General features: G+C 41.4%; 1 protein-coding gene across 1 annotated transcript in view; it reads left to right on the top strand.

Moving 5' to 3' along the window:
* Nucleotides 1-17373, top strand: part of LOC110975437 (nucleosome assembly protein 1-like 1) — a 35267-nt gene extending 17894 nt beyond the window's left edge. Inside the window, exons 6-14 of the mRNA XM_022227942.2 lie at nt 124-231; nt 1752-1797; nt 3566-3708; nt 4972-5111; nt 9977-10145; nt 11351-11467; nt 11787-11810; nt 13153-13215; nt 13972-17373. Coding sequence (XP_022083634.1) covers nt 124-231; nt 1752-1797; nt 3566-3708; nt 4972-5111; nt 9977-10145; nt 11351-11467; nt 11787-11810; nt 13153-13215; nt 13972-14007 — 846 coding nt within the window. The 3' untranslated portion in view covers nt 14008-17373. The remainder of the gene's footprint in view (nt 1-123; nt 232-1751; nt 1798-3565; nt 3709-4971; nt 5112-9976; nt 10146-11350; nt 11468-11786; nt 11811-13152; nt 13216-13971) is intronic.
* The last annotated feature ends 356 nt before the right edge of the window (nt 17374-17729 follow it).

Raw genomic sequence — 17729 nt, 5'->3', positions numbered from 1 at the left:
CCACCGTAATCTTGATAAAATACCCTCTCTGTGGCAACCTCTTGGAGGCGCAGTGTTTTGTGAATTGCCTGAATTCATTGATAGGTGTGGCAGTGATGTCACTGATGTGTTCTCTTTTTATAGAGGAGAGATGTGGTAACTGGGGCGGTTGAACCAACAGATTCAGACTGTGAATGGGAAAGCAGCGATGACGAGGAAGAAGAGGCTGATGAAAAATTAAAAGAACTTGCTGTGAGTACCAACAGTCAGTGTTTATCATCTTGTATGTTGGACGTAATTTTCCTGACACGCACATTAGAAAGTCGCCAAATCACACTGTACCAAGTATAATGTCCTTGAGAATGGTGACATGGCAGTGTAATAAACATTGCAGCACTGAACTCTGATGTAGCAAACATGCATGCGAATAGGCTCTACATTGTTAGAAAACTGGTTGAATGACGTTTATGCGTGGATTGTTCTGGAATAGTTACCGGTGCATGCTGGTCATGATGGCATCGACAGAGGTCATACGTGACACGCCTCCAATAGTGATTTTTGAAAATCAGTTTCTCTAGAACTATCAGTCCAACTTGGTACAGACACAAATCAAAATGTACTTCCTGCTGGGTGGAATTTGCATGTGTGGGATGAGTTCCAGGGGGAGCCCAAGATTTTCCATTTTCAATATTCTTGAAAAATTCATAATTTCATTTACGAGATGTTTACACCCACACAAATGACTGTCTGGTAGCTACTCTAATCTGACAGAGAACCTCCATTGATGCCTGAGTATCTCAGCCAGGCCTGCCCCCTAGTATTGGGCAGTGTTGTGCGGTGTTGCGTAATTTCCTTTGTTCCCGAAATTGGCCCAGTCAGTTGCTGAATGCCAGTGACATCTATTCAAACGTGGCCGGATTAGCCTGCAGCGGTACTGTATCACTCATCGCAGGAGCACTGGAGCGCTTTTGTCCCCACTGATAATCTGCCGGCTCTGAATGCCTCAAACAGTGGTATACTGTTTCAAAATAATGATGGATTACCTCTGCTAATGCCAATGTGAGATGATGGCGAATCCCAGCAGCTCGGTCTTTTGTTCTGAGTACGGTCTTTTGTTACTAGGCCCAACTCTTGTCAGATTTCGGTTACCCTGGCTATGCATACAAACCCAAGAAGCCCAGTTCGGGAAACCCTGGAGGCAAGTGGTTAAAGGGCATAATAAACAGACAAATTGTCCTTGGTATATGTATCATACCCGTAGACAGTGCAGATATCAAAAATGGCTCATGGACTTTATTTTTCAGAGCTTTCAACCCTAACTCCCTATTGTCCTTTTCTAAGCACTGGACCAAATCCATCCAATTCAGCACCCTCTGTGCAATCCACATTTCTTGCCTAAAAGTCCACCACTGGCATGATGGTCTTTTTGACAGACCTACATGTACATGAATTACACGTGGTTCACATGATGTCATCAGTACTGTTGCCACGACAACATGCACTGAATGTCTCGGCAGTGTTTCAGGCCACCTGGACCAACTCCATCATGACCCATCAACACGTCTCCTTAGGCCTTCTGGACTGAATCCATCAAAATCCACCCAAAAGTTGAAATGGATTTTAATGTATTTGGGTGGTTATAGGGTTAAAGATAAGTGGTCCAGTAGAATATATTGGTCATGCATTTTGTTCAGTTTCATTGCCTTGTCTGTGCAAAGAACTTTAAATGTGACAATTGCAGATCCATGACAATCAGTCATTCCCATTTTCAGGATGATTTAAAAGAAAAGGCCAAGGTAGATGAAGATAAAGACGAAGGTAAGCCGTTTATTTCCAAATTTTTGTTAATTTCTAATTTAAAATTATTGTTATTTTGACATTGGAAGTAAGCATTATCTAAAAGCTGCAGTACAGGAGATAAAACCTGGAGAATGCAACTTCAAAGCCAAGTTTTATTCTGAATGTTGAACTGAAATTGAAAGAAGTATAAACAATTAGTGAAATGACATTGGATACTGATGGTGTATTTATGGAAACCATGCACTATCTAGAACATGTACCTGAAGATATTTTAGTCTTTTAAATGATTTGATATCTTGCATGACATAATGTGTTAATTAGGCTTCCTAGATAATATGTCTGATGACACACAAGGGAAGAGATTCTCATGTATTATAACTATAGCAGTAGCGTTTGTATTCTGAAACAGAAGTTTCTTTTGATGGACGTAACATTTGTAGTTTTGAGTGACTAGTAGTTGGCCTTTTTTATAAATTTATTTTATTAACATGCTTAATAATAGTTGACTTCTGATTTTCAAATGAACAATTACACACTGTAGCTTGATCTATGGATGAAAAGTACAGCTCCAAATATTCAAGAAAATTCTCATGTACATAGTCATAGGCTCTACCAGAGCAGTGTTCTTGCCAGTTCACTTTCGCGTAGGGTGCTGTGATGCTGACATTCTGGGCTGTGACACTAAAATCGCGCCATGAGGCTAAAAATCTGGCCTACAAGGCAAATTTTTTGTAGCAAATTTCTCCAGAAACTTGAGTGTGGCTAGAAATTACAACCCTCAGCCACTTAAGCATATAAAAAGACTCAGAAATATCAGTGAAGTGCGCCAAAAACCAGGAACAAAAGTCAAAAGAAATCAGTTTACTGCATCATGTTTACTGGGAGTTGGGTGACTACGCGTTTGTACACAAAAACGACCCATGCCCACATCATGTGCGCAGTGGCCGATTTTGGACCCTAGACACATGGGCCCAGTGTACAACCATAACTCACATCCGTTGAGAGTGTGTTTGCTCCATGCCTCTGACGTCTACATCGTCCAGAATCTATGTGGCCTAGACGAGCAGGCTTTTGCACCGACATATTCACACCTTTTTTCTCATCATTTTCGTATTATTTATGCACAGTTTTTGCATTATTTTTGCGCACAGATGTTTCGCACATTGTTCGCAAATTTTCTGCTCTGTGCCATTTTCGCACATTTTTTGCACTGTTTTCACAATTTTTTTGCATTGTTTTCACACATTTTTGTACCAGATTCACTTCAAATTCACAGAGGGGAAAAGCAGCAGAATGCGATTCTCTTCCCATTTTTCCCCAGTCGTTTTCCCAACTTTCAGTTGCACTCTACTATATAATGACTGCCGGGGCTTACACTGGTAACTAGCTTTGTGAACACAATAACTTTTATTTGTTGCATAAGTGTTTGAACAGTGCCCCCAGATTTAAAATAACGTACAGTCCCCCGCTTTTCAAACTCCCCCACCTCTGAAAGGAGCTCTTCCCCTAAAACATAAAAAGCTGGTGAGAACACTTCAATGTGTAGAATTAGGCCCCCAAAGTGGTCAGACAATGTATAGCAGCACATGTTTAAAGGTGTCAATTTTTCTGTCAATCCACTCATTGTTGAAACCTTTAAACGTGTACTTCGTAGGATGTAAGGAGTTGTGGTTCAAACAAACTTAAAGTCACAGATTTGCAATGTCAGTAAAAGGGACAAACAGAAAGCTTTTTATGTTGTGCTTTTTAATGAGTGGAAGTCATTTTCCCCTCTCTTGGTACACAGAATCACCCAGTGGTATTCCCGATTTCTGGCTGACTACAATGAGAAATGTAGTCATTTTGTCTGATATGATACAAGACCATGATGAGCCAATTCTTCATCATCTTGAAGACATTAGAGTCAAGTTCCATGAGGGAACACAAATGGTAAGCTAAACCATAACTAAGAAATCAAGCTTTGAAATAGTTGAGTCTAATACAGACTTAAACCTTCCTAGCAACCAATACGTTCCCTTTGAACATTTTGTTCATAACGGCTCTTCGGATCAAGATACTGGTTTTGCTTTCAACCTTTTGTGTTATACGAATATGGGTCATTGTGCGCTCGTTTTATTTTAAAGTATTTTAATTGTACATCAAACCTCAATTCGGCCCTTGGACCGCAAGTGTTTGGTATAAAACTATGCAAATAAAAATTAAATAAATACAATCTGGAACGTGAGAGATCAGAATTCTTCTTTCTTGCAAAAAAGAAAAATTAAAATCCTGCGAGAAGTTACAGCGTTCAACATTGTGCATGCCGTTGCACAAAAAGGATATCGTACACGACTTCGATTATAGCTAAGGTACAGGAAAGGTGAACAATTCATCCATGTTGTTATTTATGCACTATTAATAAAATATTAAATATTTCTATTAATAGAAATATTTAAATGATAAATATAATTTCCATGATATTTCCTATCATGGAAATTTCTAGTTGATTACAAAAAATACAGACGCAATACAGACATGATCTGGTAATGAATATGTGATTTATTACACACTAAACACAAAAAGAGTTTGTTTTAGAAACTTCTAAAACTGTTGTTGTGGAGTTGGTCTTTAACCACTCTCTGCCAGGTGGATTTTCTTAGAGGGATGTGATGGTGGGACCTTTTCAAGATTTTCCGTTTTCAAAATTCTTCAATAATTCATGTGTTCATTTACTGGACGTTTACACCCACACGAACAACTCTCTGGTAGCTACTTTTATCTGTCAGGCAACCTTCATTGATGCCTGAATATTCAGCCCTGTAAAAGAGAGCTCAGAATTTTGAGGTGTTGCATAATTTCCTTTGTTCCCGTGAATGCCAGTAGTGTCTTTTCATACACAGCTGGAGTAGCGTGCAGTGGCACTGTGTCGCTCATCAATGGGGCCCTGGAGCACTTTTGTCCGCGATGCTAATCCACAGGCACGCTATGCCCAAAACAGTGGTACACTTTTTCAAAACAGTGCCAGATTACTTTCGAAAAATGATGGCAATTCCCAGCAGCAGGTCCTTTGTTCCGAGTACAGTCCGAAACCGGGCACCCTGGCTCTGCGTATAAACACACGGTGCTCGAAACAGGGCTCCCCGGTGGGAAGTGGTTAATGTGCTTACATGCCTGGACTGATATCTCAATGAGCTTTATGTTTTCTCATTGTAGGGCTTCACATTAGAGTTTCACTTTTCAGCGAATGATTACTTCACTAATGCCGTCCTGACTAAGAGTTACCAGATGAGATCAGAGCCAGATGAAAATGACCCATTCAGCTTTGAAGGACCTGAGATCATCAGCTCATCAGGGTAAGTCCATACCACTCAAGCAAAGAGCAAAAGAATGTGAACCCAATGTGATGATTTGGTGAAGAGAATTTATACTGCAAGGTAATGTGTTTGCCTGTTCTCTTCCTAAGGCTTAGCACCTGCTGGCATAACTAAGGGGTGTACTCATTTTGCCAATGGTGCACAGAAAGTCATTGAACTGTGGCTTGTGTATTAGATCTATTCATTGCTAAGATTTTGAATAGGACAGGGCAAAGACATATCGTCACATCATCATGAACTAACACACAGTCTAGGTTGGATGCATTTGGTACCTTTATTTGAAAACATCTTTAACCCCTTCGCGCCCGGAAGCTGCTATAGCCACCGTAAAAATTGAGATCCTCAGCCCGCTTTTCAGCTATTATTCTTGGCCCACGCTGGAGCGAACACGGTGAAAGAGGGCAGACCCTGGCTCTTGTATATATGGTGATTGGCCTTTGTGTGTAGCCCAGAAATGCAAAGACCGATTTTGCATCATAATCACCAGCTTCACAAGAGTCCCTACTTTGAAAAGAGGCAAGGGGAATGTGGAAGGGTGAGTAGAGCCGCGTGCCACGGAACAATCGGCCTTTTCACCGTGTAATTCAAAGTGTGCAGAGGCCATAAACCAAAAATTTGCGGTTTGGCAGGTGGCCTTTGTGGCCAAGCGAGGCTTAAATTCTTGGAGTCGGCTTTCGAGAAGAAATTCCCGTCGTCAAGGGGTTAATTAACTATAGCAGTTTCGTAAAAGTAATAATAATAATAATAATAATACAGCATTTATAAGGCGCCTGTATCTGGTGACCATTCAAAGGCGCCGGTCTGATGAAAGAGCCTCGGTCTCAAGAAGGAAAAGCTAGGACATAAAGGTGGGTTTTTAATCTCTGGGCAAAGAGTGTGGGGTTATGTGTTTCTCTCAGATCTACCGGGAGGGAGTTCCAAAGACGGGGGGCGGCACTTGAAAAGGCCCTGTCACCATAACTGCTCAGGCGGGTTCGAGGAACAAATAGTGACTTTCCTGATGACCTCAAGCCCGACCTGGAGCTGCGAACCTGTAATAGTGATTGTACATAGTCTGGGGCGGAACCGTGAAGTGCTTTGAATGTGAGCAAAATGATCTTGTATTGTATTCTATACTGGATAGGCAGCCAGTGAAGGGCTTGAAAAATAGGGGTGATGTGTGTGGATTTCTTATGGCCAGTTAGCAGGCGTGCAGCAGCATTCTGAACCAGTTGAAGGCGACGGAGCGTGTTATTAGAGAGACCAGAAAGTAAGCTGTTGCAGAAGTCGAGTCTGGAAGTTATGAAAGCATGAATGAGCTGTTCGGCTGCCTGATTTGTAAGCATTCGCCGGATAGTAGCGATGCGCCGGAGATGAGCGTATGATGTTTGACAAATGTGTGAGACGTGTTTCTCGAAGGTCACGTGCTGATCGAACAAAACGCCAAGATTACGTGCATCTGAACACGGTACTACCTGGGCATCACCAACCTGCATGTTTGGAATGTGGAATTTATTTCTGAGCTGTGGAGAACAGATAATTAGAAATTTCGTTTTTTGGGAGTTGAACTTCAGGAAGTTTGCAGCCATCCACTCTTGTATATCATGTAAACAAGATGTCATGGAGTGGAGTGCATTACAGTCGTCGCCACTGATAGTCGGGCAAAATGTTGTGTACAATTGTGTGTCGTCGGCGTAGAAATGTGACTGTAGACCGTGTTTGCGAGAAATGTGTCCAAGTGGAGAAGTGTAAAGGGTAAAGAGTACAGGACCGAGGACAGAGCCCTGGGGTACGCCGTATGGGACACAAGTTTCTGCTGATGATGCTCCTAGAATCTGCACAGCCTGACGGCGATTACTAAGATACGATTGGAGCCAGGTCAAAGCTAATCCCTTTATACCAAAATTAACATTCAATCTTTCAAGAAGTACAGCATGATCGATTGTGTCGAATGCAGCAGAGAGGTCAAGCAGGACGAGCAGCACCGCTTTTTTGGCATCCACAGCACACATGATATCGTTGTGAACACTCACTAGAGCCGTTTCAACACTGTGGAGTTTTCTGTAAGCAGATTGTTGGTTCTCCCGTAGGCGATGCTTAGTCAGATGTGCGTTTAACCTGTCCGCCACAGCCCTCTCTACTACCTTCGACACAAAAGAAAGGTTAGATATGGGTCTGTAATTGTTCATGTCGTTACAGTCTAGATTGTCTTTCTTGATGACTGGGGTAACTAGAGCAGCTTTGAAAGAGCTAGGAAACTGCCCGTCTTCAAATGACATGTTGATAAGTCGAGTTATTGGCCCAGCTAGTGTGTCCAAGCAGTTCTTGACCAGTTGTGTTGGAAGAGGGTCCAGTGGGCTTGACTTGGGCGGGGACATCTTGATGGTTTTGATGATTTCCTCTTCGGATGCAGGTGCAAAAGTTGTGAGGGAGGACTGGCACGCAGACTCATGATGAACTACTGCAGGTGGAAGATTAATCGCCACCGCCTGTAAGTTGTCTCTAATGTTGTGTATTTTGCCGACAAAATGGGCTGAGAAGCGACTAGCTAGTTCCTCGTGGGATGAGCAGGTCGGAAGTTTTGGAGTAGAACTTCGATGCATGAGATGATTTGTTATTTTAAAAAGGGCTTTTTGGTCCCCTGCGCAGCCCTGAATTTTCTTATGGTAGTAGTCAGACTTAGCTTGATGAAACATGAATTTGACTAAGTCTCGTTGTGCCTTGAAATTGTCATGATCTATTTGGTTCTTAGTATTTCGCCATTTCCTTTCCAACTGACGACGTCGGCGTTTTTCTTTGGTAAGGCTTTCATTATACCAAGGGACAGCAGGTCGGTCCGTTATTGCATGTTTCTTGAGGGGTGCATGGTTATTTAGAAGTTGCCCCAGTACTCTATTGTACTGATCGGCTAAGGAATCCAGGGAAGTTGCAGGATTAGTTATCAGGGGCGATGCAATAAGGTCATGTTGAAATTCACTGAGGTCAATAGACTTCAATTTCCGATAGCTGACTTGTCTTTTTGTGAATTTGGGTTTCTGTAAGTTCAAGATGCAGTGGATGACGCAGTGATCGGAAACAAACTCAGAGGGGTAGACCGATTTCAATAGAGTCTCTGATCGGCTAGTGATAATAAGGTCGATGGTATGGCCAGACTTGTGCGTTTCACAGTCGACCATTTGCTGTAAATTGAATTGTTGGATGACTGCACTGAGGAGTTTGGCTTCAGCTGTGTTTTCATTCCAGTGAACATTGAAGTCTCCAAGCACAATGAGAGTGCCAGTGAACAGCACTTGCTGGTTGAGTAGTTTGGAGAATTCATCAATGAACGAACTGAATGGGACCCGGTGTTTCGGTGAAGGTGGAGGACGATATACCACAATGAGACGGAAGTGCCGATTGTCATGCATAATATCGACTTGGATGTATTCAAAGGATGTGGGCGACGGCGTCTGGTTGCTAAATGGTTGCTCGGTAGTCAATGACGCCTTAAGTGCCGAATTGTAAACTAATGCAACCCCGCCACCTCTCCGACCCTTTCTGGGGGCGTGGATGAGCTGATATCCATTGGGGGTGGTGGCTGCAACATTATGGTCAGTTTGTGATCGGAACCAGGTCTCGGTGAGGGCTAATATGTCAATTCCATGGTCGAGGATATGATCCCTTATTAAATCAGATTTGTTGCAGGCTGACTGACAATTTATCAAACCGAGCTTCATTGTACTGTTTACAAGGGAAGGGTGCGGCATGTTCTGGGATTGCAGATTACTTGCCTGTTCCTTTTTACGCTTGCCGGCCCTGCAACCTCTGTGTACGTGGCGCCGTCTACCAATTCCAAGGGACAAGATGTGGTTGAATGTCTCCCTAGGCAGTCTAAGCTGTGGGGATGGGATGCCTATGTGTATTTCTTTAAGACGATCGCTGCTGTACCGCGCCATGTTGCAAGTCTGGATGGCACATTTGGTTGGGCACAAAGAGATGAGTATTGTGCAGATCAATGCAAGCACAAGCAGGCAGTAGCACCAATGATGTATCATGGTGGTCATCACATTGCTGGTGGGGTGATCGAGATCGGCATAGAGAATCCGGTTATTCTGGCAAAGTCCGAAATCCTCGGTAGTTATAACTTGCCCAGCGTAATCTTAGAGACCAGGTGTACAGGCTGCTTCTGTTTCCTCATCAAAGATCTTTCCGATGGAAAATTGAGGAATAGCGAAGACCAACTCGCAAGGGGCAGCCATTCAGGCGCACGCCATAGTGACAAGTACATTAAAAGTTATACACTACCGTGTGATTTTAAGATTTCTGTTTTCACAAACTACCATATATGAATGTAAGTACAATTCAGAGAAAAATACTTGTAAAAGTTTGACATGATTATTCATACGTAGTACTTGGAATATAATACCTAGCAATTTTGACCAGAAAAATTTGCATTTGGGAAATTTGTCCTGAACCTTATGTGTGTTACTTCTGGAAAAACGAAAAAGATGGGAACTGGAAGTTCTCTCTGCAAGGCATACAGCAAGGTGCCACCAAAGTTTGTGAGTAGTTACCATCTGCTGGTAGTAGCTAATTTTGAAGACTTATAAACTGAAGCTCTGGTAGATGGTAGTAATCTCAAAGATGCGAGTATTGCAATTGTGCATAAGATCTTTCTAAAACACCAGTCTTCTACAAACGCCGTATGGATGACTTTGTGGCTAGAGTACTTTTGTAATTGGACCAGAGGTTCCCCAGCTCTCTATGGTCCCTGCAATTTTTTTTCTCAAGGTGATCCCAAGTCACAGAATGATTGCTGTAATGTACCGTGTCTCTTCCTTTGACATTGTGAGTTATAATTGGCACATTTTGAATCCCGTTTCCAGCTGCACAATTGATTGGAAGAAGGGTAAGAATGTGACCATGAAGGTCATCAAGAAGAAGCAGAAACATAAAGGCAAGGGTACCACGCGCATGATCACCAAGACGGTGCAGAATGACTCCTTCTTCAATTTTTTCAGTCCTCCCAAAGGCCCTGAGGATGGGGCTGAGGTGGTAAGTCAACCCCAAGGAGCTGTTCCAGTAACAGACCTTGATGCTTTTCACTTAGCCTGCCGGGCCAGTTGGTTTTTAGTTTTACTAGCCCAACCCCTGCTTCCAGGGAAAGAAGGACGTAAAAGCAAAGATGATGATGATGATGATGATGACAGGAATTTCCACTGACCCGATGGACATTTTTTAGCTTAACTAACTTTGACTGGCTTTTAAAAATTTTATCCTTAAACTTCAACCGTTACAGTACGGTCTTGCTGTCAAAATAGTGTAGAATTCAACCGTTACAATTAATAATAAACAGCATCCACAATCAGTTTCACAACAGTTGTTGTATTTATCTTTACAAATATGACAAATGACACTTTCCAACAGGTGTTTCTTTACCAGCCCACCAGGCAAGTTAAAGAATGAATTTTAATAGTCCACAGCACTCTCTACTGGGATTTTATTTTGCACCGGTTTAGTGTTAATGTCAAGGCCTATCAGTAAACTCTCATGTAACCCCCTCTGCAGTATGTATTAGAAGGAGAATGTTTCACTGACCTGATGCTATCATTTCCCAATGTTCTGTTTCAAGATACTTGTAGCTCTATGAAGCTGGGCCCTTGTTAACTTTCTTAACGTAATTAATGTGGGTGATAGTGTTTAGTCAATCTCAGCTCTGACATTGTGCAGCCTTTCCACAACATTTCCTTTGGGAAGAGGTCTCATTTATGAGCTTTGATTTTTGTTACTTCTGCTTGTCTTTATTGCCTAGGCCATGCATGTATTTGCTAGCAAATCTGAATTCAGTTTGATAGGAGAAAGTAGATTGAAGTGTGATAACAAAGTGGGTGAGATTGGAAGCTAGATTATGCAACGAAGACAAGGAACAATCCTATTTGCCGACTTGACTGTGAATTATTGAAGAAGCAGGAGTCACTCATCATACCATTTGGTAGCAAGAGGCTGCTGCTGTACCGGTACCAGACCAACTTCTGGAAAAGGCGCATGTTAAACACTTGCTGTGTTACCAGAATAAAGAAATGTTTACATTATTAGACCCTGTGTGTCTAGTGGTCTTCTGAACGCATTTCTGTTTGTGTTGCACACCATTTAAACAAGTCACCCCTATCGGTTGAGATAACGCTTGGCTGCACGTATCACAAATCGCTCCGGATATCTGGCTTTTGACCGCTTGTTTGCATTGATTGTCTATGTCACAGGATGAGGAAACAGAGAACCTGTTGAGTGCAGATTTTGAGATTGGTCATTTTATCCGTGAGCGCATTATACCACGAGCTGTGCTATACTTCACAGGGGAAGCAATTGAGGATGATGAGGTAGGAATTGCTAAGAACCATTGAATTCTTTGTCAAATTTACGGATAAAATTGAAAAATCTTACGATTGATAAGAATGTGTGAGAAGGAATATATACATAGCCATGGTTTAAGATTTTGGCAAAATTGAAAGGAGAGTTTTCTTGTCAGTGAAATCATTTATTCTATTCACACTGAAAACACTGGTATTTGCCAAATTGGTTTGTAGATAGAAGCGCATTCAGTAAAGTGACATCAAATCTTTGAGTTGAGTAAGGACCTTTATCCGTGTCCAGCCATTTTGTGAAAAAGCCCGAAATGATGTGTTTTATTTCTTGCAGTATGAAGAGGATGGCGAAGATGAGGTAAGTCATGTGTGGTTTGGAGTCCAAGTCTTCTAAACAGTCAATGGCATAACAAAGATGTGAAGCCTAGTTCAGGAAATACTGCAATGTGGTCTTGATCAGGATAGCTTACAGCCATGGTAGCAATATTTGGGTCGTAATCAGGATGCTTTCAAAGGTAACTCACTCAGTAAAGACACCAGTATGGAAATCAAAGGTCACTGGGAAATCCATGTGTAGTTTTAGGTTTCCCATAGTGCTTGGTTCAAACTTACCCTTCAGAAAGAAAGAAAGAACTCATGGAAGTTTGTCACAGTGAGCACAGTTAGATTAACAGCTGTAAAGATCACAAACGGCTGCATGCTAACAACTGATTGTCAGGTTGACCTGTCTCTTGTGACAATTCAACTGATTGTCAGGTTGACCTGTCTCTTGTGACAATTCAACTGATTGTCAGGTTGACCTGTCTCGTGTGACAATTCAACTGATTGTCAGGTTGATCTGTCTCTTGTGACAATTCAACTGATTGTCAGGTTGACCTGTCTCTTGTGACAATTCAACTGATTGTCAGGTTGATCTGTCTCTTGTGACAATTCAACTGATTGTCAGGTTGACCTGTCTCTTGTGACAATTCAACTGATTGTCAGGTTGACCTGTCTTGTGTGACAATTCAACTGATTGTCAGGTTGACCTGTCTCTTGTGACAATTCAACTGATTGTCAGGTTGACCTGTCTCTTGTGACAATTCAACTGATTGTCAGGTTGATCTGTCTCTTGTGACAATTCAACTGATTGTCAGGTTGACCTGTCTCGTGTGACAATTCAACTGATTGTCAGGTTGATCTGTCTTGTGTGACAATTCAACTGATTGTCAGGTTGACCTGTCTCTTGTGACAATTCAACTGATTGTCAGGTTGACCTGTCTCTTGTGACAATTCAACTGATTGTCAGGTTGACCTGTCTCTTGTGACAATTCAGCCAGGGCTATTCTACATAACTGAAAATAAAAACTGATTGTCTTCTCATGTTGCTATTCTCTTGAATACTGTGATTGTGACAATTAATCCCAGGTTTTGTTGTACGTTTATCCCATCAAATAAACATGAAGTGTAATGGTGTGATCTGTAACCTGATCAGCCAAGCAGTCATATTGACTTGCATGATACAGGTGTTTCACAGTAGTGCGCCTCCAAGAGTTTGCAAAGCGTTGGCCAATCACAATGCGCGAAATTTGTTGACCCAGTACACGATTGGAAAGGGTCAACAGATTTCACGCATTCTGATTAGCTAATGCGTTGCAAACTTGTGGAGGCGCACTGTTGTGAATCGCCCGTATTGGTGATTGTTTGCTTTGATTTGACAGGATGCTGATGGTGAAGAAGGTGACGAGGAAGATGAGAATGATCCTGATTATGATCCCAATAAGGTAAGGATGGCTTGCTAACATCATGAGCAAGGAACCATCGCCTCTGTACTTACTCTGCACTGACCTTGGTCAGAGGTTATGGTTGTTACGTAGTGTCTCTCTATAAATACTCTAATATTCCTCTAGATAAATCTTTATTCATGTTGACATGATTGGAAGGTAACCTTGTCCAAGGATTTAGTTTCAATCTCATTCTTAAAGCTCAGTCTGAGAGTGTACTGAAAAGCGGAAGCCCTAGGAACAGGAAGTCTGTACCCTTCAGATCTTAAGTGTGCAGTGGCAGATTTATAGAAATGTGTAAAACCAAATCCAGGCTCTATTTTTTTGGCTAGTTTTAGCTAAACTGGACAGCTACACTGTATGTTACAAGTGGTCATTAGTGTTCCACATCGCACCCTTGATGATTAGTAAAAAGTATAACAACTTGGTTGGCTCCGTGGTTGGAAATTTGAGAATAGTTTACCAAAATCTCACAGATTTGATGTCAAACATCAACAGGATATCACTCAAAAGTTTTTAGTCTGACAGAGAAATCCACAATGATCGTATCATCAGCGCCTTGTATGGTCAAGCAGCACTTTAGAATGTCAAACCTAAGACAACATCCTTTGGGAGCTCAAGGTTGGTGTTTTGGGTGCATCAGTCAGTCTGAAATCTTACTGAACACAGAGCTTTTGCGTGCTTTTGTCTCCACTCCTAATTCCACCTGCTGTGATGTCATGATGATGTAATGTCAGTGTCATTTCTAATCTACAGGATGGCCAGAAGCCACAGGAGTGCAAGACCCAGTAGATTGGTCATCTTATTACCAGCCCCCACAAGACATAGGGTACAATAATGTAGAGTATGTACAACTGCCTTCATCATCCCACCCAGTCAACTCTCATTTCTTTGGAACAGTGCATTGGTTTTTACATTGTTTCTCCACTATGGACTACATGCTATGTACATAGTACAACTTAGCTAGATACTTCTGTGATTTCAAGGTGATTTGTAACCGCTCACTGAGGATGAAGTGTGGCTGACTTGACATGTAGTTTCATGCGTATCAATCCAGAAGCCAACTTCCAACATTTCCTTGCCAGGCACGTCGTTCTGATAGACACAAGGCCAACCTACAAATACAAATGCTATTTTGGGCCAACATTGTCTTTTCTATTATAAGATGTATGCATTTTGTTTTTATAAAGCATGCTGTGCTCAATTTGAAGAGCAAGAAGAGTTTATGTGAGAGCTTTCTAATTTGTCTAATTTGCTGGAGCAGTGTCTGTCAATGTGTATCATGTAACCATTGCCCCGCATTCTGTGTATGTACCTAGCACCAGCTAGTGATGTAGTGTACTATATCATCCGACGCAACCTCCAGAGTTGGGTTGTTTGTAGCACTCGGTTTGTGCTTGTGCATTGGAGCTTTGAAGGCTTTGTGTTCTTCATTGGTACAGTGTATGATTCACCAAAGAGACTTGGTATGAAGTCAGTTTATTGCAGCTGCTTCTCCGCTGTGGCTACCTATTTAAGACTGTTAGGAAGTTTCAATGACTTATATTTTAGCCTGTTGCATGTTTACAGCGGTGAGGCCTATTTGTTCTAAAAAATACACAGTCAATGAGGTTTGGATTTGTAGAAGAATATTCTACGGTTAAAAAAAAGATGATCAGGACAATATGAAAAACAGAAATGCTTGCCTTGGACCTGGTTTCTGTCTGCGGACGAGAAGAGTCTGGTTACTCCAGGGCACTGTATATTGAGAATGATTGTCTGATTATTCCTGAAGACACCTGTCCTTGTGTATGCCTGATATACTCCGGTTAATTGTAGTTCCAAAAAGGCCCAGGAACATTTTGCATTGGTTGAGTTAAATCGTAAACTAAGTGATGTAGGATTGCACATGTATACTCATCTCATCACCCCGGTGTATTCAGCAATGCCTGGGTCTGGTCTGCAGCAATTTCGCCATGTCTCCTTTAGTTTCATTCATACGTCAGTATAACTTAAAAGGGTTGTTTCCTCTTGCAGTTTATTAAAATGCTGTTGAATAGTCTGTGAAATGGATTACCAATGTGTGCAGTGTGGTGGACACTGGGTGTGGTTTTGTATCATAAATTCTTTAAAAACATGTGACAAATATGTACATAACTTAGAGGGAAATGAATTCACTGTTGTAGATTTGCCAGGGCAGTGTTTGCCATGTTCTTTTTCACTAATTCTCTGTGTACAGGTTAGGAAGTGTAAACAAATGCTACACATACCCAACACACAGCTCACAATGCTGTCGAACAAAACGCTGCTTACTTTAGTTTTGTGTAAATGAAAAAGGGATCAGTGAATTGAACAGGGATATAGAAAAAATCAGTCAAGGCCGAATGGAGTGGGATAGGAACATGAACCCTAAGGTCAGGTTGTGCTGGCTTTTCCCTGTTATTTGATTTGTAATGTTGAGCTTTCAAATTCGATTTAAAGTTGTGGACGCTGTTTATCGTCCAGACCAATAATATGCCTTGAATCTTAAGCAAACAGAAAATTCATCAAATTGTTGATTCACATGAATAAACCAGAGTTGAACCAGAGCTGATGTCATATATTAATGTAACCAACCACAGATTAGTGTTTGTTATATTTCAGAACCTTTTAGTCTGCCCACTTTATTGTCTAAGTACGCTCTTAAGTAAGATGACGGGTAGTACACGTTTGTCTTGTGCATGGTAGTTTCATTTTGAGATGTCACTTGGCCTGCCTGTGATGCTGTTGGAGTTCATACCTGTGTAGATTGCTATTAATGAATGGATTTTCTTTCTGTTAACCCCCGTGTGTCAGAAGTGCTTCAACTTTATGACAGACTAGTGTTCCTCGGGTAAGTCTTGTTGCTGGGGGATACATTTGGGCTTGCAAATAGGAAAGAGATTGTATTGCTGATGCAGATGCTTTACAGGGAGGGATGAAGGTTGCTGACATCATAGCGGTAGTTGCATTTCAGCTCTTCAGCTAGTCCGTCACCACTTCATGGTGTCATTGTAGCTTTGATCTTGTAGAAGGTATTTAGGCATCCTTGAGACACGATATACATGGACTACTTTCAATAAAAGGGTCGCTGCATATATTATGTCTAATGCCTAATGGTTTGGAATGATCTCAGAAAACGTTCTTAGATTATACTGTCAAGCTGCATGTGCTCTTAAAGTTGCGGAAAATTCTCTCAAAATGGCTTGTTTGACATTTTACAAGACCTTCAGTTGTATGCAACATGCATAATAACACAGATACTGCCTAAGACTGGATGACGGACTGTAAAGTGTACACTACTTGTTTGCACATAGCTTGGCAGGTTGAATGATGTGACTGAAATATCTAAAGATTCTCAGTCAACATTGCATTGGTTTTGTTTGTCATATTCTGTGTACACATTGTCCTGAGGGAGAAGTACTTTCATAACTAAGAAAACCCTAGTTGACCTATGTTCTAATTGTCAAGTAGAGTATAGTATAGATCTTACAGTTTGTGTCCTCTGTTGATGTTCTGTCTGCCTTTTGTAACATGTGTACATCCGCAACCAAAAGTTGCATTAATGAGTGGAAAAATAAGTTGAGATGTGCATTAAAAAACGTTGGCATTGTAATGGAATGCATGATTGCCTTAAATGCTGCAGCCCAACTTGAATAGTTTAGATCTGATCATACACATTGCTTTGATTCAAGATTGCTCAGTGATATATATATCTGTGTGAATACACAAAGTATGGCAGAGATCTTTGAGTTCCTGTATCATCGGGTAGAATAGAGTCGCACCTTTAAACTATACTGCCTAAACCTTGTCCTAGCAGACTTGTAACTGCAGTTGTTCTTAACCTATATAGATTCCAGACTTGAACCCCCCCCGGCAGTCCCCTGACAACCACAGTCTGACATGTCAGTAGTTGAGGATTAGATCTTCCTTTGATCACCGGTCGTGTGCAATAAACCCGTTCAGATCCAAGTCTCCTGATTCCTGCTTTCGGTCCCAAGGGCAGCGCGGCTCAAAATTTGGAGTTGATCGTATTTAAAATGAATCTAAACTGATCTTCAAAAGCATTTTGTATTCTTGATGTGTCCTGGTTCAGTGCTGCTGTTGTATTAATTGATTCATACCATGGAGGAAGATTAAAAACTGAAAATACATCTTCAACTTCTTGTGCATCTTCAGTTTCTTGTGAAGTGTCTTTGTAACTGTTCCAAGTGTGTGAAGCTGATCAGAATATGTTGCATAGCACGAATAGTTATTACACACTTTTATAGTACATCATCGTGCTTTGTTTTTTAGTGCTCAAAAGAATGTCATAAAAGAGCAAAGCATAATTTCAAGATATACTGTTTGGCTTATTAAAGACAAACTGCCCTTGTTTTTCGGTTGACAAATTGATGCAAACCCAGATTTAAAAAGCGTTCTTGCATTGGAAGATATTCATTGAATTTGTTACTTCACTGTACATTGACATTACGTGTACTACCTATGTGCGGGGACATACAACACTTCTTTTTATT

The sequence above is a fragment of the Acanthaster planci genome, linkage group LG20 (assembly GCF_054643075.1).
Source record: "Acanthaster planci isolate LZ-2023a linkage group LG20, COTS_SCS, whole genome shotgun sequence".
In the NCBI taxonomy this organism is placed as follows: Eukaryota; Metazoa; Echinodermata; class Asteroidea; order Valvatida; family Acanthasteridae; genus Acanthaster; species Acanthaster planci.
Note: the sequence above shows the minus strand (reverse complement) of the source record. Positions and strands in the feature narration are given on the sequence as shown.